The 26,959-nt window shown below is 41.4% G+C and overlaps 1 protein-coding gene and 1 pseudogene across 2 annotated transcripts; one reads left to right on the plus strand and one right to left on the minus strand.

Annotated features, from left to right (window-relative positions):
• Window positions 1–41: 41 nt before the first annotated feature.
• On the minus strand, window positions 42–1,559 carry LOC308258884 (actin, cytoplasmic 1-like; annotated as a pseudogene). The gene is made up of 2 exons: window positions 353–1,559; window positions 42–176 (listed from the first exon to the last, which is right to left on the minus strand). The product of its transcript is annotated as an actin, cytoplasmic 1-like (transcript).
• A 9,702-nt stretch (window positions 1,560–11,261) lies between these two features.
• On the plus strand, window positions 11,262–26,028 carry LOC308259391 (protein-lysine methyltransferase METTL21E-like; the record flags this gene model as incomplete). Its single annotated transcript, XM_080690363.1, has 4 exons — window positions 11,262–11,349; window positions 22,272–22,438; window positions 23,185–23,302; window positions 25,625–26,028. The coding sequence occupies exons 1-4, from the start codon at window positions 11,280–11,282 to the stop codon at window positions 26,026–26,028; spliced, it is 759 nt and encodes a 252-aa protein (XP_080546489.1). The 5' UTR covers window positions 11,262–11,279.
• Window positions 26,029–26,959: the final 931 nt, after the last annotated feature.

The following is a 26,959-nucleotide window of genomic DNA, read 5'->3' on the forward strand; positions in this document are numbered from 1 at the left end:
AAGTATTAAGGCGAAGATTAAAAAAATTTGCATTACATAATTTACACAAAAGCAATGCTGTCACCTCCCCTGTGTGGACTCAGGTGAGGACTGGGCCATCCTCCTTGAAGAGGAGTGGGGCGGCTTTTAGGAGGGCGAGGGACTTCCTGTAACAATGCATCTATTATTTGGAATGACTATTAAAAAAAAGAACAATGTACAATCAAAGTCCTGGGCCACATTGTTGAACTTTGGGGATGCTCGCTCCAACTGACTGCTGTCACCTTCACCGTTCCAGTTTTTAAATCCTGAGTCAAAAGTGCCAAAACAAAAAACAAAAACAAAACAAAAAAGGAAACAAATAAAGCCATGCCAATCTGATCTCGTTTTTCTGCGCATTAGGTTTTGTCAAGGAAGGGTGTAATGCAGCTAAGTAACAGTCCGCCTGGAAGCATTGGCGGTGCACGGTGGAGGGGCCGGATTCGTCGTACTCTTACTTGTTGATCCACATCTGCTGGAAGGTGGACAGCGAGGCCAGGGTGGAGCCGCCGATCCACACGGAGTACTTGCGCTCAGGGGGCGCGATGATTGTGATCTCCATCGTGCCAGGGGCCAGGGCTGTGATCTCCTTCTGCATCTGGTCGGCAATACCTGGGTACACGGGGATACCACCAGATAGCACTGTGTTGGCATAGAGGTCCTTGCGGATGTCAACGTCACACTTCATGATGGAATTGAAGGTCGTCTCATGGATGCCACAGGATTCCATGCCCAGGAAAGAAGGTTGGAAGAGCGCCGCGGGGCAGTGGAATCGCTCATTGCCAATGGTGATCACCTGGCCGTCAGGCAGCTCTAGCTCTTCTCCAGGGAGGAGTTGGAGGCTGCGGTGGCCATCTCCTGCTCCAAGTCCAGGGCAACATAGCACAGGTTCTCCTTGATGTCACATACAATTTCCCTCTCTGCTGTGGTGGTGAAGCTGTAGCCACGCTCAGTCAGAATCTTCATGAGGTAGTCTGTCAGGTCCCGACAAGCCAGGTCCAGACGCAGGATGGCATGGGGAAGGGCGTACCCCTCGTAGATGGGCACGGTGTGGGTGACCCCGTCACCAGAGTCCATCACAATGCCAGTGGTACGGCCAGAGGCATACAGGGACAGCACAGCCTGGATGGCCACGTACATGGCTGGAGTGTTAAAGGTCAACATTATCTGGGTCATCTTTTCACGGTTGGCCTTGGGGTTCAGGGGAGCCTCAGTCAGCAGCACCGGGTGCTCCTCAGGGGCCACACGCAGCTCATTGTAGGTGTGGTGCCAGATCTTCTCCATGCCATCCCAGTTGGTGACAATGCCGTGCTTGATGGGGTACTTGAGTGTCAGGATGCCTCTCTTGCTCTGGGCCTCATCACCCACATAGGAGTCCTTCTGGCCCATGACCACCATCACGCCCTGGTGCCGTGGAGGATGGACGGGAAGACGGCCCGGGGGGCATCGTCACCGGCGAAGCCGGCCTTGCACAGGCTGGAGCCGTTGTCAACGATGAGCGCAGTGATATCGTTATCCATGGTGAGCTGGGTGGCGGGTGTGGACCGGTGGCGGAGGAGCGGCGAGGAGACTGTGCTCCCGGGGACTGTGCTCGCAGGGTGGACGTGATCTCGGCCTCTTCTAGTGTTTTCTATCTCCTCGAGTATTTCCTTGTATCCAGTAGCGTTGGCTCTTCAATGTTTCCATTATCGTATGTCTGGCGCTTTCTGACCGTATTAGAAAGAGAGAGAGAGCAAAGAGTTGGTATTGATCGACACCCGCAATATGCATTCTGAACTCTGACTCAGACCTAGAGGAGAAGAAAGAGCAGATGCATTTCATTCCACAACAGAGGCAGTTCCAGCCACCAAATAAATGCCTGCTCCCAACTGCTTGCACTGCCCGGCAGGCTCTGCTTGAAAGGGTAGCAGGAGGGACCCTCACTGCCGGAGTACACTTGAAGAATATGTGTACTGTGGCCATAGCAATTAATTACGAAAGCTAAATGGGTGCATCGCTCTACCTGTGAGCATTGACTGCATGGGCACCTTGGGCCTGTACTGTGTGGCCATTAGGCTGCTTCGGTTGTCAGAAGCTGATTCCTCTGTGAATGGGCTTGGGGCCCAGGGCAGGAGTTGAACTGCTGGAGGTGGGTCCACATTTGGAGTGGCATGGTGGACATGGATGCTTGTTTAGTGGCCTGCTGAGGTTACTGAGGATTGCTCCTAGTGAGACCTTCCATGAGAACTACTCCCAGACCATGGATTGCTGGGACCAGGAGCAATCCAAGGACCATATTGTCAGTCACTCTGAGCCTGGGACCTTCTACCTTCAGAGGTACCTTCTCAAATTTATAATTTTTTTTTTTGCTGGTACTGGGGTTCCTGGAAGCCCTTGTACCTCGGGCTACACTCCCAGACCTATTTTATACTTTTTTATTTTTGGAAACAGGGTCTCTTAAGCCAGCGCAGCTGACTTCGAACCTGCACAATTCTCCTGTCTCCACCTCCCAAGCGCGGGGATTACAAGCGTGCACCACCACGCCCGGCCTCGAATTTATAATTTTATTGGCATCTTCAGTGTTTCTGAAATGGGGGTTTCTTCTGAGCCCCCCAAGATGAAATGGGGGGTTTCCTGAGAAGAAATCTGGAGTTTCATCAAAGATGAAACAGAGTTTCTTGAGAAGAAACTCGGCATTTCCTTACAGGGTTCTTGTCTACAGTGATCGAAGAATGACACCCGCAGACCTCAGGAAGGGGAGTAAATGGTTTATTGGAAGTAGCAGGGAATAAGGAAGATGGCTGAACACCCCAAAGGGGCTGTCGGGTCTCTGATGTCCTGTCCAGCCGCTGCCTTCAGGACATTACTTGGGAGTAGCCCAAGCCTAATGCCTTCAATTACATGCGGCTTTCTTCCAGAGTCCACACGATCTGCCAGAAGGGAATAGGAAAAGTGGCAGAACACCACTCAGGCTGTCGGGGCTCTGATGTCCAGTAGCTGCCTTTAGGTCACTACCCGAGTGTCGCCTGAGCCAAGTGCCGTCAGTTGCAAACTACTTTCTCCCAGAGTCCATGCGATCTGCCAGAAAAGAGGAGCAGGTCACCCCTAGGGGCCCTGGTCAGCCTTGATGTCCAGCAGAGGCCTTCAGGTCACTACCCAAGAGTAGCCTGAGCCACATGCCCTCAGTTGCACTCTGCCTTCTCTCAGGGCTAACACGACCTGCAAGAGAGAGAACAGCTCCCCAAAAGGGGAGGGGGTCCCGAGAGGGAAAAGCCACCATTTTCTGGCCGACTAGGGGCCTTTGCCCGACCATTTGTGAGTCTTCTTTGGTTAGAGTGACTTTGGGAATTCTGGGAAGCAGTTCTCAGGATTTGCATAGGGTATTTGCAAGTCCTTGAAGAATCTCCTTTCAGTAAGGTGTCAGATTTCCTCTGGTGGAGGCTCCTGGGTTTGTTGATTAGTAAACCGATGGCTTTGTGAAGCTCTGGTCCTTCTTATCTCTGAGCCTTTGGAATTTTAGATATTCATCGCCCCTCAGGAAACTCAGGAAATTAACTTTTTCTACCGAGGCCTTTTCCCTATTTGCCTGTTTCCTTTCTATCTCCTCATTTCCATCTTTCCCTAGTTCTTTCAGCCTTCAAACTGAGAAACTTCACCAATTTTCAACATACAAATAGATACCTTTTAACAACCCTTGAACAATTCCTGGCAATTTTAGGCTCTCATATTTTTCAGCCAAACTTCTCAAACCCTCACACAATAGCCATTGACTTTCTTTGCTCCAGATTTCCTCTTGGTTTTCATCGTCTCAGTCTTCTCCAACAGTTTTCTTTTAACGCCAACAATGACTTCCACCCAAAGAAGCTCAAATCTTTTCTTAATGTTTCTTTGCTGTGGAGGTATGTGAGAAAGAACATTTGAGGCAGGAAGAAGGCAACATTAACTTTTCGACATTTTTCAAAGATACTAGTATTTGGGAGTTTTCTGCTAATACTGGTAGGTGGGCTAATGGTAACTGCAAAAAAAATTTTTTTGTTGCCTTTAATAGCTAATTTACATTTGTTTCCAATTGTGTTAACTTGGAGAATCGCTAAGTCACTGTAGCAAAGAGCTTCCCATATACATGATAAAAAATCCAGAGGGTTATTACTGTCTTACTTGGCAGTCTGGCCAGTCTGAGCTGGGGAAGCAACTGTCATAGTGAGGCTGTTCAAAGTCCCAGGCTCAGCCATCCTCTAGGATAAGGTGTCTTCTTGCTTTGATGCTTTTACTGGGAGACCACTACATCAGTATTTCAGCCTGTTAGAAGAAGAAAGAACCAAGATTCAGGACAAGCAGAATGTTTTACTTTAAAGGTAGCTAGAAAAAAATTCTTTCATTTTATTGGCCTGAACTGGGCCTATGGCTGCACTTACCTATATTCAGAAGTTTAATTTCTATCTGGTCTCTGTGCCTAGGAAGAAGGGGAAAATAGGATTGTGAGGAACATATGCTGGAAGTATGATATTTATAGAATAGCTTGATAGTATATCCTTTTTCTTTTAACCTTGTGACTAAAAGGTTTATTTTTGTACAAGGGAGAAACAAGTTTAGACACATTAACTGACTACTGAATTCACCCATCTAGTAAGTAAAATGTCTGACCTGAGCCCAAATCTAATTCAAAATTTTATGGTGTGGGTTCTGCGCTGAGGGCAGGTGGCCCGGCCTGCTCCCGGGAAGGCCCAGTTCAGGGCTGGGGGCAGGAGGCCTGGCCCGCTCCCAGGAGCCGAGCTGGGGGCAGACAGCCCGGTAGGCTCCCAGGAAGGCCCTGTGCCTGGCGGGAGGCCGAGCCCTGGGTTACCGAGGAAACTCAGCACTGCTGTGCTGCACAGGGCCATGATACCCTTAAAACAGCTGATCCTGCTCTGCGTGGTGAGGCTGTGGGACCCCGCTCTTGGAAGGGAGAAAAAATTAATTGCTACCAAGTGCCTGATCCCACAACTCTTCAAACCACACATACTGTCTTCTCTTATTCAAAAAAAAAAAAAAAAAAAAGAAAGAGAAAAAGAAAAAGAAAAAGAAAAGAAAAAATATTGGAGAGGGGTCAAGATGGCTGTGGGACCCCACTCTTGGAAGGGAGAAAAAATTCACTGCTACTGAGTGCCTGATCCCACAACCTCTTCAGACCACACATACTGTCTTCTCTTATTCCAAAAAAAAAAAAAAAAAGAAAGAAAAAAAAGAGAAAAAGAAAAAAAGAAAAGAAAAAAATATTGGAGAGAGGTCAAGATGGCTGCAGCGGCAGCCAGGATTCTGGAGATGCAGACAAAATATATCCAATTGACCTGGAACTTTTGGAAAAATTCCCTGAAAAGGGGGACTGCTCCTTCCTTACATGCTTAAGAATCCTGGACATCATCTGTAAGGAGGGAGTTCAGTGGAGACCTTAGAGGAAGGCGGTGTTGGCAGCGGCGGCTTCAGTGGCAGTAGAAGCTTGTATTTGGGAGAGGCAGAGATCTGATCCAACCCACCTGATCTTCTGAAGAAATTGCCCCAAAGCTGGAATGCTACCCTTCCATATGCTCAGGAATACTGGACAACAAGCAGTGTGGGAAAAGAGTTTGGGAAAGAATTGAGATGGTGGAGGCAGCCACAACGGCAGCGACCAGTACTTGGGAGAGGTAGAGATCTGATGCAACACACCTGGATCTTTTGAAGAAATAACCCCAGAGGCAGAACGTTACCACTGCGCATGCTTGGGAACTTGGAACAACATGCTGTGTGAAGAGGGTGCTTGGATCAAAGCCTGCTGAGGGCTGAGGCTGGTGCCAGGGATAGCAAGGCTGGGATCGGAGCCTGCCATGAGGCAAGGCCAGTGCAGGGGCCTCCGAGGCCGGGATAAGAGCATGCCGAGGGGTTAGGCCGGTGCCAGGGCCAGTGAGGCCAGGATCGGGGCCTACCCTGAGGTAAGGCCAGAGCTGGGGCCTCCGAGGCCGGGATTGGAGCCTGCTGAGGGGTGAGGCCAGTGCCAGGGCCAGCCTGGTCGGGATTGGGGCCCACCGGGAGGCAAGGCTGGTACTGGGGCCTCCGAGGCTGGGACTGGAGCCTGCCGAGGGGTGAGTTTGATGCCAGGGCCACTGAAGACGGGATCGGAGCCTGTCATGAGGCAAGGCTGTTTCTGGGGCCTCCGAGGCCGGGATCGGATCCAGCCGAAGGGTGAGGCTAAGGCCAGGGCCACCGAGGCCAGGATGGGAGCCTGCCATGAGGCAAGGCCAGTGCTAGGGCCTCTGAGCCTGGGATTGAAGCCTGCTGAGGGGTTAGGCCTGTGCCAGGACTAGCAAAGCTGGGATCAGAACCTGCTGTGAGGCTAGGCCGGTGCTGGAGCCTCTGAGGCCGGGATCGAAGCCTACTGAAGGGTCAGGCTGGTGCCGGGGCCAGCTAGGCTGGGATTGGAGCCTGCCATGAGGCAAGGCCGGTGATAGGGCCTCCAAGGCCGGGTTTGGAGCCTACCGAGGGGTTAGGCCTGTGCCGGGACCAGCGAGGCTGTGATTGGAGCCTGCTACGGAGCTAGGCCAGTGCTGGGGCCTATGAGGCCGGGATCGGACCTGCCGAGGGGAGAGGCCGGTGCTGGGGTCTCAGAGGCTGGGATCAGAGCCTCTGAGGGGTTAGGCCGGTGCCGGGGCCAGTGAGGCTGGGATTGGAGCCTGCTGAGGGGTAAGGCTGGTGCCATGGCCAGCAAGGCCAGGATCTGGGCCTGCCACGAGACATGGCTGGTTCTGGAGCCAGTGAGGCCGGGATCAGAGTCTGCCGAGTGGCCATTTCAGTGCCAGGGCCGTCAAGAGTGGGATCGGAACTTGCATTGCAGCATACACAGAGAAATATCACAGAAAATAGAAAACCAGATGCTTTCCCTAATATGTAAAAACTAGGAAGAAATAGTTAACAGGAGGAGATCTAGTTGAAGAAAGGGCCCTATGGAGGAGCAATTAAGGTGACCAATCAGAGGGCATGGGATGGGAGAGGATGGAATCTCTTTAAAACTCATGATGTACATAAACATATGTATCAAAGTTAATCACCAATCAAGCATGGGATTGAGGGAGGGGGAGGGAATGGGATGGGGAGTGGATAAGGGCTAATTGAATGCTGTGTGCTTGTATATCCTCACATGTCTTGTATTCCATTGTGATGTATGACTACAATGCATATATATATATATATATATATATATGAAAAAAACACAAAATTTTATGGTGTTATTTTACTTACAAAATAGGTGGCCTATTGCAAATAATCAGAGCAAATGTTTTATTAATCGACACAACTTGGAATATTGACAACTTATTTAGATGATGATGATCATTTATTTTTTCTAAAAAGTCATCCAGCTCATTAGTCTTTATTTATCTTGAATTTTGCTGTCAAATTCATATGCTGAGTTCTTTATTTAATTTGTTTGTATTTTCAGTTCTTTCTGTCTGACTCACTTTATTTATTTATTTATTTATTTATTTATTTATTTATTTATTGGTGGTACTGGGGTTCCTGGAAGCCCTTCTACTTCTGGGCTACACTCCCAGACCTATTTTTACATTTTTATTTGGAAACAGGGTCTCCTAAGCCAGCGCGCGTGGCTGGCTTCGAACCTGAGCGATCCTCCTGTCTCAGCCTCCCAAGCGCGGGGATTACAAGCGTGTGCCACCACGCCCGGCTGACTCACTTTATTGATGCTAGTTCTCTGGTGTACTTTTCCTTATTTGCTTTCTGGATAATCTTAAAAACAGTTGCTTTAAAGTCCATATCAAACAATTTCAATATCAGGGCTACCTGTGAATTTATTACTATTGTCTATTTCTTGGTATGCTTGGTAAGTTTTGGCTGAATGCCAGACATTATGTATGAAAAAACTGTAGATGTTCTGAGGCTCCTTCTAGAGAGGGTTCCAGGAAGAATACTGACAGGCAGCAAGGGAAGATTAACCTCAAGTCAGGACTAAGGAGACTGAAGTCTGGTTTTAGTCTTTGTAAGACTCCAGGTTCTAGTTTCTCCTCATCCCTAAAAAGTCATTTTCCAGGAGTACCAACTAAAAGTCTGAGATGTTTCTTCTTTTAATGTTTTTTCTTCTTTTCGCCTGGTTATGCCTGAAGAATTACCCTCTTGTCCTAAACAGCATAATTAGAAAATGTTCCAAGTGTAAAGTTGGGGTGTGCGTGTGTGTGCCTGTGCACGTGTGTGTGTGTGTGTGTGTGTGTGTGTGTGTGTGTGTGTGTGTGTTGGCACTGGGAATAGAATCCAGGGGCATTCAACCATCGAGCTACACCCCTAGCCCTTTTATTTTTATTTTGAAACAGGATCTGTCTAAGTTGCTAAGGGCCATGCTACGTTTCTGAGGCTGCCCTGAGACCTGCGATCTACCTGTCTTAGCCACCCAAGTACTGGGATTACAATCATGCGCCACCACGCCTACTTCTATGTCGGTTATTTTGAGATTCTGAGCCCTCAATTCCTGGATGCCTTGCCAGCCCCAAACACGATTCCTTTGTCTCCTGATTTCTGTGAGGTACCCTGGAGCTCAACTGGTATCCTGACGTGCCATCTTCTCTTTGGGTTCTCAGCCTCGACCATAATCAGCAATGCATATAATTTTTGTCTGCCTTGAGAGCTCTCTGATACTGTCTAATGTGTGTGTGTGTGTGTGTGTGTGTGTGTGAGAGTTTAGAAACCTGCTTTTCTGGTTCTTAGTAGAAGCAGAGGTCTGTTACAAAGTACTTGCTACTGGAGACAGAAGTATTTCTGTCTCTACTTTTCAAACAGTTTTGTGAAACTGAAATAATCTCTGACATCATGTTGATTAAGGTGATGTTTCTATTTCTTAAGAAATCCAGCTCTGAGGAGAACTGTATGATCTTTAAAACCACTCCTTGAAAAAGACATGATTTTTAATTCATCAGATGATTCTTTATATTTCAAAAACAGTCAAAAAGAGTATTTTCTGCCCCCAATTAACTGCCTATGACAAGAGTTTGTATTGCTTAGGATTTTATTTTTATTTATTTATTTTTTGGTGGTACTGGGGGTGGAACCCAGAGGCTTTCTACTTCTGAGCTATACTCCCAGACCTATTTTTTAAGTGTTTTATTTGGAAACAGGGTCTTACTAAGTTGCCGAGAGCCTCACTAAATAGCTGAGGCTGGCTTCGAACCTGTGCAATCCTCCTTTCTCAGCTACCCAAGTGTGGGGATTACAAACTCGCGCCACCATGCCCGGCTTTGTTTAGGGTTTTAGGCCTGCTAGAGTACTTTTGTTTTTTGGTACTGGGGATTGAACCCGGGGGCATTCTTCCTCTGAGTTATACCCCCGGCTCTTTTAAATTTTCTCAATTCGAAGTTGCTGAAGCTGGCCTCAAACCTGTGATGCTCTGTGCCAATCTCCCAACTCCTGAGATTAACAGGTATGCGCCACTCTGCCTGGTTTAGAATATTTTTACTTACAATATATACCCCACAAATTTATATCACATGCCTTTTATAGATGAAGCCAAGAAATGTAGTAAATGGATTAAAATTCCAAGCCAACTATTGATATACATAACTAAAGTAGGGCTTCCTAAAGCCCCTAGTTCTGTCTAGTATGTTAACATGACCTCAGTTCAGCTTTGCATACGTTATGGTAATATAAAATGATTTTTTGGAAGCTATACTCAGATTTCCAAGTTTAGTTTTACACTGTTGCTTGGCTTTGTTGCCTCTGGTAACTTTATATTAAGGAGGATATTTTCAGGATAAGGAGAGTGTCTGTGTGCTCTGCCATGCGCACCACATGTGCAAGCTGGACAGATGAACACACATGCTCAGCCTGCGCCTTCTGTCCAAGTAGGAAGGGATCCGGGTAATTAGATTGCTGGGTGCAGAGCAACACCACAAACTTTTGGTGTGCCAGTTGGTTTCTAAAAACAGTGTTCACATCCGACAGGTGACATAGAAGGTATGTGACCTCCAGTTCATAAGACGTCATAGCCGACGCTGAAAAGTTGGCTCTCTTTCCCCACATAGTATTTGCTCACTTGCAGGGGTGGCTTGTCTCCACCAGCAGCTTTCACTCGTTCATGGGATACTTACATGGAACATTCCTTCTGTTCTTCAGCCACCTGTTATATAAGCAGAGCCATGGAAGCTGCAGCTGTCAGGATTCTAATTCCTCCTGCATGGTCTCCTTGCCAGTGTGTACAGTTAGCCAACTGTACTTCGGTGCCAGCCTTTCAGGTATTACCAGAGGCCTCAGCAGCAAAACCAACGGTGGTGGATACCTTTTAACCTTCTGCAAACTCAGAAAACTCATCTAGGTATGTCCAGGCTTAATATTTAACAAGTATTTGCCTTCACGCAGATATAATAAATGGATGAGAGATTACTCTGGGAGCAAAGTGTGTGTCTTACTATTGTCTGAGCTGTGTGACCTCAGTTTTGTAATTTAGACTTTGGTTTTCCTTTTTTTTAAGTTAGCACAGAAAAAATCATTTGGGTTTTAACTTAGGCTGTAAAGGAAAATGTGGTGGCTGTGAAAGGTGGTTTGGTAACGTTGGAAGAAAGGAGTATTACATTAATATATAGTAGTAGAGTGATTGCTTATTACACGTCACCAAATTGAGAAATAGAAACACTAACTTGTTTTGCAAAGGTTAAATCACAGTTCGTTTAAGCTAATCTTGATGATCTGCTGTATTTGAGAGGCATAACCTACTTTAGTTTCTTCAGTATTAAATGTTTGCTGGGGTGACATGGACTCTTTAAGGTAGAGGCTGCTCAAAAGACCACCTGGCAGTTGGGCTGTTTGACACAGCAGACATGGCAATGACACACTGATGGGAATGAGTGAACTTTGCAGCCCTTGCTAGGAAGCTTTTAGATTGATACTACATTTTTCACTGTGCTGAACAAAACCCATTTCCTTCCAATGTTTTAATCACCACTTAAATTTAGAATTTCTTGCTAGTCAATATGATGATGATGCCTTTGCTTTTGACAGCTGAGATAGTCTCTTGTGACTAATGTTCTTTCTCTAGTAGCTTTTAGAATTTCTGACTCTCCAGCCTTTGTTCCAATTCTGACTCATGCTAGAAGGTATTAGATGGTCTTTCTTAAATCATGCTTTGTTAATACATGATGCTTTAATATTTTCTCAGCTATATAAAATTTATGAAGTTAAATTTTATTAGGTAGGTATAAGTAAACTCAATATACATTTTGAATTCATTATTATCATTTGATATTTAAACATATTATTTGCCTAGTTTTCAAGAAATGATCAAGAAAACATCGATATATAGCCATCCATTAATTCATCACTTAATGGATCCAGAAGTTCAAGAAGGTAAATAATTTTGTTTCTTCTTGTATTTTAACCAATTCTAAGATAATTAATAGAATATAAAATATTACTTTCAAAGTGTTCATTAATTTATTAGGGGTCTAGGACTTCCATTAGTTGCATATTATGTTTTGGCTTGTGTTTGCTAACCTGAAAATATCTCCAATAATGTTTAACCTCGACTACTATGACACAGTCCTGGTGATATGTTTGAGATAATTTTGGCAGGCAATAAATTAATATTAACATATGGACTTTCTATGTATTTAGATTTTTTATCTTTTTAAGTATATATTATTATATAGAGTTTTTCTTTATCTGTTAAGATGAATTTTTTTACTAAGTGTCATACACAAAGTACATGATTATTATGTCTAAGTTACTTCATTTCAGATAAGCTTATAAGAGAGTTCAAACTAGTTTTATGCAAAAACTGAAAGGTTTTATTAATGCTTGGATGAAAGATGATTTTAGGATATAAAACATCTCTAATGTGTTTATGGACTGTCCCCCTACTAATTAGAGGCAAATGCATAATGTAAATTGACCTGTAAGTGTATGAAAAATTTAAGTTTTAATTCTACTACCAGTATAATTATTTGATATTGACCCACCATTTTTTACAGTTTTAAATATAAAGCATAATGTGGATTTCATAATATAACTATCACTATTGTCTTCAGATAAAAAGTGCAGACCAATGTTCTTGGCATAGACTAAAAGAATTACCATGTTTTTGTAGAGTAATTCTAATGCCGATCTAATTATCTTTCTTTCTTTCTCCCTCTCCCTGGGTATCCATATACATCGTAGATGCTTTCTAAGAACTGTATCCTGTCTTTTTCGCCTTTTGCCACACCAGGTGGCTTCTACCTGGGTGAGCTTTTCTTCAAGCTGAGAGTTGGGTGCCTGCCCAGGGCTGGCAGCCTATCTGCCTTAAACAGCAAGGGTTTTATTGTAGCGATTCTTGCAAACCTAAACATTTCAGTTGTAATCACTTAGAGAATCCAGCCATTTAGATCATTTGAATGAAGATGCAATTTGTGTGTGGCTTATGAATAAAATTACACCATCGTCATTACCATTAGTAACAATTCTTGGTTTCAACTGCGTTCATGATAATTTGGCCAATTACAAAGGAAGTGGAAGAAGTTCAAGGTAAGGTTGAAGCAGAACTAGTATTAGAATATTTTACAACATGAACAAACACACCCCATAATCATCTACATAGACTATTAAAGCTTTAAAATTATGCTCAAAAGCACAGCCCTAAGGGGATTAAGCTTGTGCTGCTGGAGCAGAACCAGGTGGCATTTCACTGGCAAGACTTCCGCCAAGGAGAGAAACACTCGGTTCTCAGCTACCGAGGATGCTGATCTGTCCTGTCCCAGCTCTTTTATACTTAGTACCTTCTTCTTGGAAAGGCTGGAGCAAACTCATAGTTCAGCTTTCATATTTCAACACTGGCATGAAGATTCAAGCATTATAAGATGTGCTTTATTATACACAATTACAATCAGGACTAGCATGGGTATTAGAATTTCCTTTTGTATGTATTTCTAAAGCTATGTTATAATGTAAGTTGTGTAAAACCTAATCCACATTAACAATTCCAAATATCCTATGTTTGACCACCTCATGCCAACAGCTCCTCGCCCCTCTCTAACTGTTGGCACAGTAGCAAAGTGTTATAAAATAGTGATCTTCTGAGTATCTGCAGCCCTCAGGCAGGCTCCTTTTTACCCAAGATTCAGTGATTCCTGTGCACTCCGAACTCTCACTGTCACTGCTTATTTGACATCATATAAACTGCCTCGTATTAGGTTAGGTCTTTCAGAAGTAATGTCCAATGAGATTCAATGAGTGAAGGAGCCTGTTGTGGTGACACATGCCTATAATCAGTACTGGGAGGCTGAGACAGGAGGACCTCAGGTTTCAAGACAGCTTCAGCAATGTAATAAGACTCTCAGCAGCCTAGGGAGATCTTGTTTAAAAAAAAAAAAGAAAGAAAAAAGGCTGAGGTATATCTTAGAGAGAGAATGCCCTGGGTTTCATCTCCAGTAAGCACACACACACACACACACACACACACACACACACACACACACACACACAGGATTTGTTTGTGGAAGATAAAGAGGAGGCAGGGATAACTTTAAGATCACAATATCACAATATAGGTCCTATGCCTTGGAGTAGAGAGAGGGATATACTGGGTAGAGAGAGATTTAAGCTGCAACAGAAGTCTAAGAAGTGTCAGGTAGGTAATGGGTAGTCCCTGAGCAAAAGGACCACTAGAGAATGGTCTCTGTGGAATGGGCTGGCTTAGTAGGCACCCCGGGGAAGCCTGGTCTCTGAGGAGCCAGAGGCACAGCAGCTGGTATTGTTGACATCTGAGCTCCCTGCAGCAGGCTCTCTTGATCTGAGTGGCACACCTCCAGGGCCAGCACATCATGCCACAGATCAATATGCATTTAAAGTGGTTTTCCCTTGCAGATCGGCCTTTTGACCTTATTTGCTATTCTGTGCATGCCTCAAAACATGGGATCATTCCAGTCTTCTCCCTCTCCTTCCCATCCTTTGTCATAACATCCCACTGTTTTACCTCCTTATTAAGTTTCCCTGTCCTTCATCCCCCCTCTCCAGCACCAGCTGCTTTGATTCTTGTCTAGAATATTTCTTATGTGGAGTGTTGTTAACTGCCTTTAAGAGGTGGTCTCTCTTGGCACTTTTTTTTAACCCTCTCTCATTCTTTTTTCACACTGTGGCTTGCATGAACATTTTACACTTCAAACCTTGTCATCTTTGTCTTCTACTTAAAATTCTTTAGTGCCTCATTATTTCCTATAGGATAAAAATAAAAAGTCCTTAGCATGGCAGGTAGTGTTGTGTCTCATGCTGCTACCCCCACTTTTCTTAAATTCTAGTTCTCAGATTCTTACAAGTTGTAAAATTGGTCAAAAGACTGTTGGCTGGAGGGCTTTTGCACATATTCAGTCTAATGTCTGGTGTGCCTTTCACTCTCTTATTGACTGGCAAACTCATAATTATGAAGGCTCAGATTGTATTTTGCTGAGCTATCTGAGATGTGGAGCTTTCTATTTTGGGATTGTCTAGTTAAGCCTGTTATAACACTTACGTGTTGGTCTCTTTTTATAGTCATAGTGCCCAGATGCTCGATAAACGAGAGACTGAGTGAATTATCTGCAGTGGGGGCCTACTTGCTCTCCTTAAATTTGCTCATAAATATGTGATGATCTGGTATTTCTGGCCATCAGCTGGTCGCTGCCCTTCAGGACCTGGTATAACATTCTAGGTATCATGTGAAAATCTCCCAGGAGGATTTTCCAAAATGTTTACAGAGTCGGATTAATGAGTATGGTTTTTGATTATGACATATGGATTTTATGAATACAGAAAGAAGAAAGTTTATCAGAGGAATATTTTCTCTGTTTAAGAAATCTAACAAATTACAGTCTGAGATAGTATATTTGATATGTTACTTGGGATACTGTAGCACATAAAATTACTAATGTGCGAATCACTCATTAATACACTTTAAATGTTTAAATAGTAACCCATATATATATATATATATATATATATATATATATATATATATATCTGTTACTTAAATAAGATTAATTTTCCACATGTTGAATAAAAATAGCTCTCAGATTTACTAGTCTGCTTCAGCTATCTTCAAAACTCAGGTTTGAATGTCAAGTTTGCGTGCCAGTTGCTGGTCCCAAAGGAGGCCGGTACAGCTGCACAACGCACACACCCACCCTTGGTCCTGGACTCCCACTACCTGCCTTCCTTCAGACTCTTGTGGTCCTTCATCTACATCATGCAAAGGCCTCCTAATTATCTTCTAATATCAGTAGTCCTTCAGCTACTGTGCCGGGTGTAGTTTTTATAAAAATCATGTCTGATCATGTCAGTCCCTGCCCTAAAGGTCTTTATTGGCTGCTCTTCACCTTCCAGAACAAAGGTGAACAATCAGCTCCAGTCTGGTCTCAACCCACTTCTTCAGGCTTATCTTCTACAATGATCCAAGGTGCACCTCCATCTTGATTTGTGCACAAATGTCTCCTCCTAGAGGATGCTTCTGATTCTCCCAACCCAGGGGGCTTCTGTCACACTTTAGAGATATTTCTTTTATAACATTTACTAACCTTTAGTGATATTCGTTTAAAACAGTGTCCTTCCCTTCTGTGACCCAAGTAGTAAACTTTGAGTACAACAGACTTATGTTCTTTCTTGTTTTCTACTTGCGTCCTGAGCAGTCTCCATAAAAGATGGATTTTCCTTCTTTTGTAAAGACATAAAATGTTTACTTGATTAGAGTTCCAGGCTCTGTACATTCTTGAATCTAAGCAGACTAATAGACAGAAAATACCTGTGGAATCATCTTAAGAATCTGTTTCAACATAAGGGCCCAACATCTTGATATTGCCGAGGCTTTCAGGATTGTATCTTTCAGATTAGTCCAGGGCCATTTACTGATCTGAAAATATCTTTAACATCTTATTTTTTAAATCTGTAAGCATTTCTAAGAAGCACACGACACTCATCTTTGAGCAGAAGGCTTGTTTGAATGACAGTCTCTTTCATTTAGGAGAGCGGTTTTTACTTGAGATTTTGCTAACACGTCTTCCTGACAGCCTTCGAATGGAAGCTTGAATTCACTTGTCATAGCTACTAAAGAGTGCTGCCTTTTTCTTCTTTTCTTTTTTTGGTGTATTTCTGTGCTCTAACCCTTCCATTTATTATTGTGCTTATTGACCTTAGTGGCGTAAAAGAGAATATAGACAGAGCCTCTATTTTTTGAAGGCTTTCTGCAATCCAGCACTAAAGTCATTTGTTGCTGAATTTTTTCTCAGGAGAATAATAATCATAATGTGGCAGAATCTTGCTAATTTTCACTTCATACTTGAAATCCTTTTAGTTCTCAGGAGAATAAGAGCACCTGGTAGATTTTAAATCAGTAAAGATTTAATAGCAGGAAAATAGTGTTAAGACTTTTTTTGTATGAAAAAGCACTAAACTAGATAAGCCCAAGATAGAAACATAATTGTAATACTATGTCTTGATTACATTTTATTTATAACTTTTTTTGAGGTATTGGGGTTGGAACCCAGGGGCATTCTATCTCCAAGCTATACCCCCAGCCCTATTTTTTATTTTTTATTTTGAAACAAGGTCTCACTAAGTTGTAAAGGTCTCACTAAGTAGCTGAGGCTGTCTACAAACCGCGATCCTCCTGTCTCAGCCCCTCAAATGCTGGGATTACAAGCATGCGCCACGACGCCCAGCTTATTTCTAACCTTCTAACATTTACGTTTCAATATTAAATTCATCAAGAAAAGAATATGTCAAGATTAGAGCAGACAACTTTTATCTAAAGGTACAGATGTTGGTAAGCTTCAGCTTTCCCCAGAGAAAAGCCAAGATCCAAACATTGTTTGTATAATGTTATCTAGTTCTGATTATTTTTCTTGGGGCCCAAATGCTAGAAAATGAGGAGAGAATTTATGTGGGAAAACTATTCTTCAGAAAAGTACGTCAGAATTCCATTGTATGATAATGTTATTAATTTTTGGAAAAAATTGCTCTTCGTATCTTAACTAAAAACCAACCACGTTTTTGCTAATTCATTAATCTTTTCAGCACTGAATTCCATATTCAATAAACAACAAAGCATTCAGTTTAAGGAATGTGCCTTGTGGTGAGGCATAGATTTTTCCCGTCTGCTACAGCAATAAGCCTCCTCTAGGGACCCTTTGTAACATGTGGCTCTTCCCATTAGATTTCAGTTGAGAGATTCTTGTTATCAACCTTGATATAAGGGGTGTTATTACTAGAACCAGTAAATATGTAATTCTATTTAAATAAATAATCAAAATAGTATTAAAACTATTACTTGAAAACCTTTATTTTTTATTTTTATTTTTATTTTTTGTGGTACTGGGGGTGGAACCCAGAGGCTTTCTACCTCCGGGCTATACTCCCAGACCTATTTTATATTTTATTTGGAAACAGGGTCTCACTAAGTTGCTGAGAGCCTCACTAAGTAGCTGAGGCTGGCTTCGAACCTGCACGACCCTCCTGTCTCAGCCTCCCAAGCGCGGGGATTACAAGCGTGCACCACCACGCCCAGCTGAAAACCTTTAAATAGAAGTCCATACTAAAAAAAGAGCAATTGGTGTTTTAAGGTGGAAATAATTGTATGTGTGTTTCTTTAAAAACTGCCACATATTATATCTAAAAACATGATTTTTGCTATCTTTAAGATATTGTATTTTTAAGTTATACTGATTATTTACAAAGCAACCATTTCATTGATATGGCCCATAAAAAAGATTGTATTTCTCTTTCATCATTTTATGTGTGTGTGTGTGTGTGTGTGTGTGTGTGTGTGTGTGTGTGTGTTGATACTGAGGATTGAACCCAGGGTCATTCTACTACTGAGCTCTACCCTCAGCTCTATTTTTTTTATTTTGAAACAGTGTTTTACTAAATTGCAGAGGGCCTCACAAACTCACAAAAATGTTGCTGAGTCTGGCCTTGAACCTGCAATCCTCTTGTGTCAGCCTTCCAAGTATTGAAATTACAGGTGTGCGTTACCATTTCGAGCATACCAAATTGTTTTAAGCAGCCAAGGTTAGCATATTTTGGTTTTATGGTAAAAATTATGCTAGTTTTTATGGAGGTTACTTCCTGTGGGGTGCCTATAGCAGTCATGCAGTATTTAAATGCAAAGCCGAATATTAATACAGAACATTATCAATTTCATTTTATCCAACCTGACGTTTTATATATGATACAAAGTCATCATTGGTGTACAATAGGTTTGAATTACCATATATGATGAATAGAGTTGTGCTTTTTTGGAGTCTATATACAATTAATAGTGGTTACAGTTGTTTTATAAAAATCTCTTTCAAGGTCCTTTGTCTTGGGAGTATAATTTTCAATTCTAATATTATAATCACATAGATTTAAAAAATGTCCTTTTTTTTTTATAAAGGTAAAGATGTGGTCCTTACCAAAAACAAATAACTGGCTCTGTTTATTCAGAATGACAGAGTCAGAAGCCAAGAAATCATCTGTTATCACTGGCTTGTTAGACAGCAACGCTAATCTGGCCAGCTAACCTTTAAAAGAAGGCGCCAAGTTAGAGATGTCAAGTTGTACTAGTGAATATTCACTGACAGAGTTTCTATATCAAAGGCTGTAACTTTAGGAGCTGCTCCTGGGATTTGGTGTACTCTAACTTCTATTAATCCCTGGCACCTCAGGTGACTTGTCAAAGGAAGGCTGCATTTAGAAGGAGCAGGCGAGGAGGCCCAGGAGGACGCGCTGAGTTAAAGGTCAAGACAGCAATTAATGTTCCATCCTTTTCCCTGAAGAACTTCCCCAGCAAACATTCTCCTTACCCACACCTTCGATCTTAGCAAGCTAAATGCATAGACGAAATGAAAGTTAAAGTTCAAATAAAACATATTACCAATATTATTTGGTTCTTGGAGCGCTTCTGAATGTGCATGCATGCAGTCGTTTAAGAAGTACAGTGGAATATATTAGAAGAGATAGCTTTTGCTGAAGAATATCAATTTTTCATCACTACTGATGGTTGGTGGGGAAAGTTGGGGGTGACTGTCCCCTTCTTGTGGTCTGTAGTTAAGTTGAAGTTCATTTGATGAATGTATGGTTCTCTCTAGATCCTAAGCGGGGTACATGGGCATGTGCACATTTGCACACACACACACACACAAACACACACACACACACACACACACACACACACACACACACTTAATTGCTGCTATTTTCTAGGCCTTTAAAGTTGTGAAATCTCTTGTGTTCCCTCGTGTCTTTTCTCTTTTTGAGGGACCTATTCATCTTCCCAAACTGCCCTTGTCTGGCTGTTTCAAGACTTCTCAATTCCCAATTGCTTCTGTTTCTTTGTGTTCCTCTAAAGGGGGGCTGTTCTACTGCAGATGGGGCTAACAATACGATCTGAGTAACATCAAATGGAACAGAGCCACCGCCACTCTCATTTTAGAAATAGTATTTAGTGGGGCTTTGCTTGCTGTGATTGTTGTGATAATTGTTTTATACTTTTGCCTCATGTTAAGTTGTGGCCAATGAAGTCTATACTTATATTGATTGTACCCCTCCCTTTCCCCGCCAAATAGTGCTGCTAAGCTCAGCCTGAATGTGGTCTTTATTACACCTTCATTACATTTCACCTTATTAAATCTAATCCACTCTTATAGCCCATCAAGATATTTTGAATTACATCACATTTTCAGCGTACTTGCTGTCTCATCAAATTTATATCATTTGGAAATTTGACTGTACTCTTAATGTCATCAACTAGTGAGACCACTGACAAAGATGTTCAGGGTGAAGCTGAGGACACATTACTCAGGAGGAAGAGCTATGTAAGTGGGCACCGAAGCCAAGTGCTTTGGGGGTTCTTTGGGAAAACAGACCTGAAACCAATCCAGTACTTTTTGATGAGGCTGTATGAGATACCTCATGTATTATTGAGGTTCAGATAAAACATGTCTATGCATTCCAAGTGCTCCCAAGGGTTCTGAGCACGTCCGAGTCGCCAGCAACTGTATTTCCATCAGCCGGCACTGGGCCCGTGCATGCCAGGCTGTCAGCACAGTGTTGTTGAAAGAGTTATGGTAGCCAGGGAACAAAGGTTTTTCTGGTTTACATTCTTAAAGCAAACCTTTATGCCTCATCTCTTTCTGTGTGAGGAAACTGCTTTTCTGCTTTTGTTGTTGTTGTTGTTTTGACTACATTGCTTCCTCCTTGTGCTCATAGTTGGTCTTTATTTTTCATCTTCTCTTTGGAGAGAACGAGGCCTGGATTCACGAGTGCTGAGGTAGGAAAAGCATTTGGTAGGGCTCCAGCCGGTGTTGTGAGAGCAGACAAGATGTGGAGGATCAATGGATTTTCAGGACCGCTGTGAGAAATAAATAGCCCTCTATCAATGAAAAACCATGTGTTAAAGGTGGCAGAATCTTTGATTGCAAAATTAAATGAACTAAACTAATATTGTTGCAAATATTATTGAAATAGTTTTACAAAATTAAGTGAAATATTATTATAATGTGTTTATCATGGTCTCTCCTGATATTTATATACTCAGCCTTCATTTAAGAAGCTATTCTTGCGTAATCTCAGCTGTAGCGCTTACTAAATTGTCGAGTTTTCAAGTCTGTACCTATAATCCAACATTTGATCAATGGTGCTCTTGTTTTATATAAGTTTCATGATCAAAAGCATACATCTACAATAATATATATATACATATATATGTGTATATATATGTATATATATGTGTATATATATATATATGTATATATATATATATATATATATATATATATATATATATATAATTTTTTTTTTTGGTGGTACTGGGGTTCCTGGAAGCCCTTCTACCTCCGGGCTACACTCCCAGACCTATTTTTACATTTTTATTTGGAAACAGGGTCTCCTAAGCCAGCGTGCGTGGCTGGTTTCAAACCTGCGTGACCCTCCTGTCTCTGCCTCCCAAGCGCGGGGATTACAAGCGTGCGCCACCACGCCCGGCTACAATAATAATTTTTGATTCTCATGTAACAAGCAATGTGCTAAGCACATATGATGTTTTTCTCCCAACACTGTTTGATAGAGCTTCTTCAATCTTCTACATTTTACATAACTAGTTTATAAATTCTCAGAGACAATTAGTTCTTAAAAACAGTTGTACCATAGTACTTTTGATACTCTAGGAAAGAGATGTTGGGAAAACCACACATACACACACACAAAAAAAACCCCAAAAAACCAAAACCCCAAACAAATAATACACACACATACACAAAAATTATGGCTTTCTTATTATGTATCTTATGAGACTGGTCAAGCAAATATAGCTCTCTGAGTCTTAGTTTTGTTATCAATGAAAGTGAAAATAATGTTACCTCACAAAGCCATTGCAAAATTATATAAAGTATTATTATAATGTACTTAACATGATCTGTCTTAATATTTATATACTGGATAATTGGTACTTCATGTTGCTTAACTTTATGTAATGTAGATGCTAAGATGCCATGAGTGTCCCCAAAATAATACTGAAAGATTATTAATACATACATACAAGGTTATTAATACATACATACATATTAATAATACATACAAGGGTGTATCACTGGGTGTTATTAAATACCTTTTGCCTAAGCTGGGTGTGGTGGCACACGCTTGTAATCCCAGCATTCGGGAGACTGAGATGGAAGGGAGGATCGCGGTTCATGGACAACCTCAGCTACTTAGTGAGGCCCTCTGCAAATTAGTGAGACCCTGTTTCAGAATAAAGAATAAAAAATAGGGCAAAGGGTATAGCTTGGAGGTTGAATGCCCCTGGGTTCCATCCCCAGAACCACAAAAACAAACAAACAAACAAACAAACAAACAAAAAAAACGTTTTGCCTGGATAAAAGCAAGTGTTAAGAAATACCTGGAGTTGCACTGTGTTGGGACTATGAACAGTTGAGCTCTAAGGGCCCCTCACCAGTCTTTCCCTAGTTCTAGATGGATTGATTGGTGGTCGTTGAAGCATACTGCTTTAAATACTAAGGTCAAGTATTTTGTGCTTTATTTAGTATTGCAGACAATGGATGGTGTGATATGAACTTCTGTAAAAATCAGAAGAATCATGATAACCTGCTGTTTGAATAGGGAGCTTATAGTATGAGGTATTTTGAAACAATTTACCTACTTTTAAAAATTTTATCTAAAATGGATGAATATTCAAAAGTAGTTTAAAGTAAGAAATGCTGAATTTCTATGAGGTCCTCCTTCTCTTTCCTAGGATAACTAAGGCACCCATTGCCTTTCTCTTTTCATGTCAGAAACCAGTGGAGACCAGGATGACAAGGAGGTGGTCACAGAGATCATGGCGAGGTGTTTTATTCCAACTCTGGTAACAGGCATCTCCTGGGAAGCCTTTCATTTTGTTGGCCACGAGATTCGGATTACTGAAGCTATGGATTGTTATGGTGCCGTCGTTTGGCCTTCGGTATAATTTTCTACAAAACGTGCTACATTCCAATTGTTTTCAAGTTGGTTTTTCTCTTTGGTAGGGCTCCTTGGAAGAAGGAAGCAGATTGCAGAGTTCTACTTTGTGACCTCAAGCAACACTAAACATTTAGAGATCATGCAATTGGGAAATTGCTTTCCACCAATTAATTCTATTTCTCACTTTATCAAAATTTGTGGGCTACATAAAAATGTTGCTTACTCCTTCAGTTTTTTTTATGACTGTAAGAATTTAGAACAGTAAACCTTTTTATTTCTCATTTTACTGGCTCCATTTGGATTTGAAAATTATAATGACATCTGTATGAGTCCCACATGCAGAATATCCTCAAAGGCCCCTACTTCTTTCCCATCTGTCTTATGAAAGGCAGCAGACCCATGACTGCTGCCTTTCCAGCCTCAAACACTACTTGGAAATGACTAATATTAGAAATTGCTTCCTTTAAAAATGATCAAACTTGAGGAATTGACCTCTGTATTTCTAGTTATTTCTGTCTTTTCCCCTAACAATCTCCAAAGACTCTTTTTAGTTAAAACATTGAACCTGCCAGAGCATGTACTTCTGATGATAATTTCCTGGAAGAAGGTATATGAGCACAAATACACTAATTCTCACATATGAACACATAGATACTCCAACATCAGTAACACATTTACCTAATAGAGTTTAATTTTGCTCCCTGTTTTACTTTCCAAACACCATTTTTTTCTTTTTAATTTTCATAGGCCCTTGTTCTATGCTATTTCCTGGAAACAAATGAAAAGCAGTATAATATGGTTGACAGAAATGTGATTGAAATTGGAGCTGGAACAGGGCTAGTCTCCATTGTGGCCAGTTTACTTGGTAAGTAGGTATTTTTGATCAAATAGGGACATAAGATAATTTAAAGATCAAGTATAATTAGTTACTTTTACTATTCAATGTACTATGATCTGGGCCTATTTGTAACACCTTAGTTGTTTAAATGGTTTCATCAAGAAACTATACTGTTGTTAGAGTCTTTCTACTGGCTTCCAAATCTTCTGTTCAAGTTGTGTTAATTCTCCCCACAAAGTCCTAAGTCACAAGAGCCTTCCATGAAGTATGCCAAATGGGAGATGCTTTTAAACATCCTAGTTTCTTGAAATGTGTGAAATACTAGGCTAGATAGTCTATTGTTACTGGGTTTGATGTACTTTAGATATAAGTGCTATTTCAGTGTTCATAGGTAGCTGTAGATTCCTTTTGGGTTTTGAAATTCTATGCTTTTATGAAAATCAAAACAAACACCTGATAGAATAGAAAAGAAGTATTAGAAAGAGTTTGTCCTTGGATTTATTTTCTCAGTTCATTTCCATTCTTCTTATGACCCCTAGTTCTCTTGCCAGCATCTTTCCCACCTAAATATGTGATAGTCTCCATGTATGCCGGAGCCTGTTTTCAATTCAGTCTTTCTTTGTTGTTGTTATCTTAATTTAGCTGCCTTCTCTGATGTGTACTATCCAAATCTGTCTTGATTTTCTTGATCTTCAGAAATGCACACCTGCCACTCTAAAATCTCAAGAGGAATTTGAGATTTAGCAATTTACAACTCTCTAAACACTGGAGATATATAGGACCCTTGATGGTCTCCCAAATAGTTTTTAAAAATTGTTTTGTCCTGACACTGCTTTCCAAAGTCACTATTCCATTTTGTATGAACAGATTCAGGGCTATTTGATTTATACTGAAAGCCTCCAGGATTTGTGTTTTTGGAAGTCATTTGTTTCATTAAAAAGCATTGTTCCCTTTAGTGTTTTTTTCTAACTTGAAACAAACATCAAAGACGGAAGCTTTGTTTATTCAGTGTTTGGAAAGTGGTGGTGTTTATCTCTCTAGTCACAAAGACCTTAAATAAAATAGTTGAATAGCTTACTCTTAATGTGGGCAAGGTATATTCCTTACCTTGGGATTTAAAAAAAAGTTTTGTTATAAATAATGGATCTAACCTACCCACATTAGAATGTAAAGGTTCACATTTCTGTGATATGCATATTTCCCTTTCAATTAATATTTTGCAATCAACGTTAAGAGAAACTTGATGTTGTGCCTAAGGAATGGGTTCTAATTTGTTCTGAGCCAAACCAGACTTCTCTTCCAATTCAATTTTCCCACTCCTTATAGTAGCCTGTGCTTGTCTGATGATGTGGAGTTAGCCAGCCCTACCTTTATTTATCGATTATTTTCAGACCCTGCTATTGCTCCAAATTCACTTCAAAGACAAAATTTTCTACAGATTTATTCCCCCCAGATTTCTGCCTGAAAATGACTACTGCTACTTAGAAATCTGAAATGGTTTCTTCTTTAGCTAAGTTTTCTGTCCTGTGTTCTTTGATTTTGGCTTTATAACCATGGTATACCTATTGTGGCTAGTTTTTGTTTTTTGTTTTTGGTACTGGGAATTCAACCCAAAGACATTCTACTTAGCTATACTCCCAGATCTATTTTATTTGAAGTAGGGTCTTGCTAAGTCACTGAGGCTGGCTTCAAACCTGTGATCCTTCTGTCTCAGCCTCTCAAGTACTAGGATTACAGGTGTGTGCCACCATACCTGGTGTGGCTAGGATTAATTATCTCTTGGTGAGAAGATTCTCACTTATGATAAGGTCAAATTGAAATCTTGTGTATAAACATGAATGTCATGGTACTTTCCGTGGAACACATTGGAAAGTACTTTTTCTCCATCTACTTCTCACCTGAGCATCTCCTGTGCAGGTGTTAGATGCCCAGTGTTATTTGCACTCATTTGACCGCACATGACTAAGGCTCAGAATTCTTGTATGGAAGTACTTGCTTATCTTTTATCAATGACTTTGGATTGTTATGATGAGGGTGTCAAATATTTAGATTTCTCTTTCAGTTATTTTTCTCCTAGATAAATAGAAAACAAGAACACATTAGAAAAACCAAACAGAACAGGAGAAAAGTACAATGGTGTGCAAAAGTACCATGAAATTTTGTTTTTTAAGAGGAGCTAGATAGCTCGTTAGCATCCATTTTGGAAGGCATTGTCTTTCCATATGTGCTGGCCAGTCTTTCTTTGGGGCTAGCATTTATGCAGAATCTCAGAGTGGATGTCAGCTTGAAACCTGATTGTCTAACCTTTTTTCACCAGGATTACATTTTCTATCAACCTTTGTTTCACAGGTGCTCGAGTGACTGCCACAGATTTACCTGAATTACTTGGAAACCTACAATATAATATTTCCCGAAACACCAAAATGAAGTGCAAGCATTTGCCACAGGTCAAAGAGCTCTCCTGGGGAGTCGCTTTAGATAAAAACTTCCCCAGGTCTTCCAATACTTTTGACTATATCCTGGCAGCAGATGTTGTCTATGCTCACCCTTTCCTGGAAGAACTTCTTGCAACCTTTGACCATCTGTGCAAAGAAACTACCATTATCCTCTGGGCCATGAAATTCAGACTGGAGAAAGAAAATAAATTTGTAGATAGATTTAAAGAGTTTTTTGACCTGGAGGAAATTTCTAGTTTTCCTACCCTGAATATTAAGTTATACAAAGCTATGAAGAAGAATCGAAGGAGTGCATAATATCCTCCAATGAGGGCATGGAAGTGCTAAGGAAATTTCTAATAGATTATTACTTTAAAGACAACCCTGAATAATCTGATGTATCACTGATTTTTCTCAAGGGGAAATACACACACACACACACACACACACACACACACACTTATGGCAATAGAAGATAGCTCTTTAAACTTAAGTTTCCTCTGATATAGATTTTCCTGCCTACAAGAGGTACATCTGTAGGGTTGAGGTAACTCGCTCCCAGTCTGCCATAAGTACACAGGGCCACCTTTTATGACATGGTGAGAGGAACTCCAGCAAAGTCGTTATCTGCTCATCCCTCTGCAGGACCACCTATTGTTAATTTAATAAGTAGTAAGGTTATTATTTTTAATGTATAATGAAAATGATAGTTTTAAATAATGTTCTCTCTAAAATGAACATTATTGCCAATTCTTTTAAACATTACCTGACATGATTCCCTCCTTAGGAATGAAGAATTGACTACAGTGGGATCTGCAAATAAGTCTGCAAATAAGTCTGAAAAGGCTGATCCATAATGTGATGCTGAAGGTTAGACCTCTGTGGTTTCTAACAGGGCCAGCTCACAGGCGGCCCAGCCCTGCTGTACACTGTGGACCTCCCGAGGAAGCTCTGCAATTGGCTAAGCATGTGAAGCTGAGGTTGTGGGAGAGGCCATTTCACTCGGCTAAACAAAAAGATGAATGGAGGAAGCAACATAAGAATAGCTGAATTTGGGAGGCTGAAGCAGGAAGATCGCAGTTCATAGACAGCCTCAGCTACTTACACCCTTTGCAACTCAGTGAGATCACTTTTCAAAATAAAGAATAAAAAATAGGGCTGGGGGTGTAGCTTGGAGATAGAATGTTTTTTTGGTTCCATCCCAAGTACTACACACACAAAAAAAAAGAATAGCTGAGATCTTTCAGGA

Source organism: Muscardinus avellanarius (assembly GCF_963383645.1).
Source record: "Muscardinus avellanarius genome assembly, chromosome: 2".
Taxonomy (NCBI): Eukaryota; Metazoa; Chordata; class Mammalia; order Rodentia; family Gliridae; genus Muscardinus; species Muscardinus avellanarius.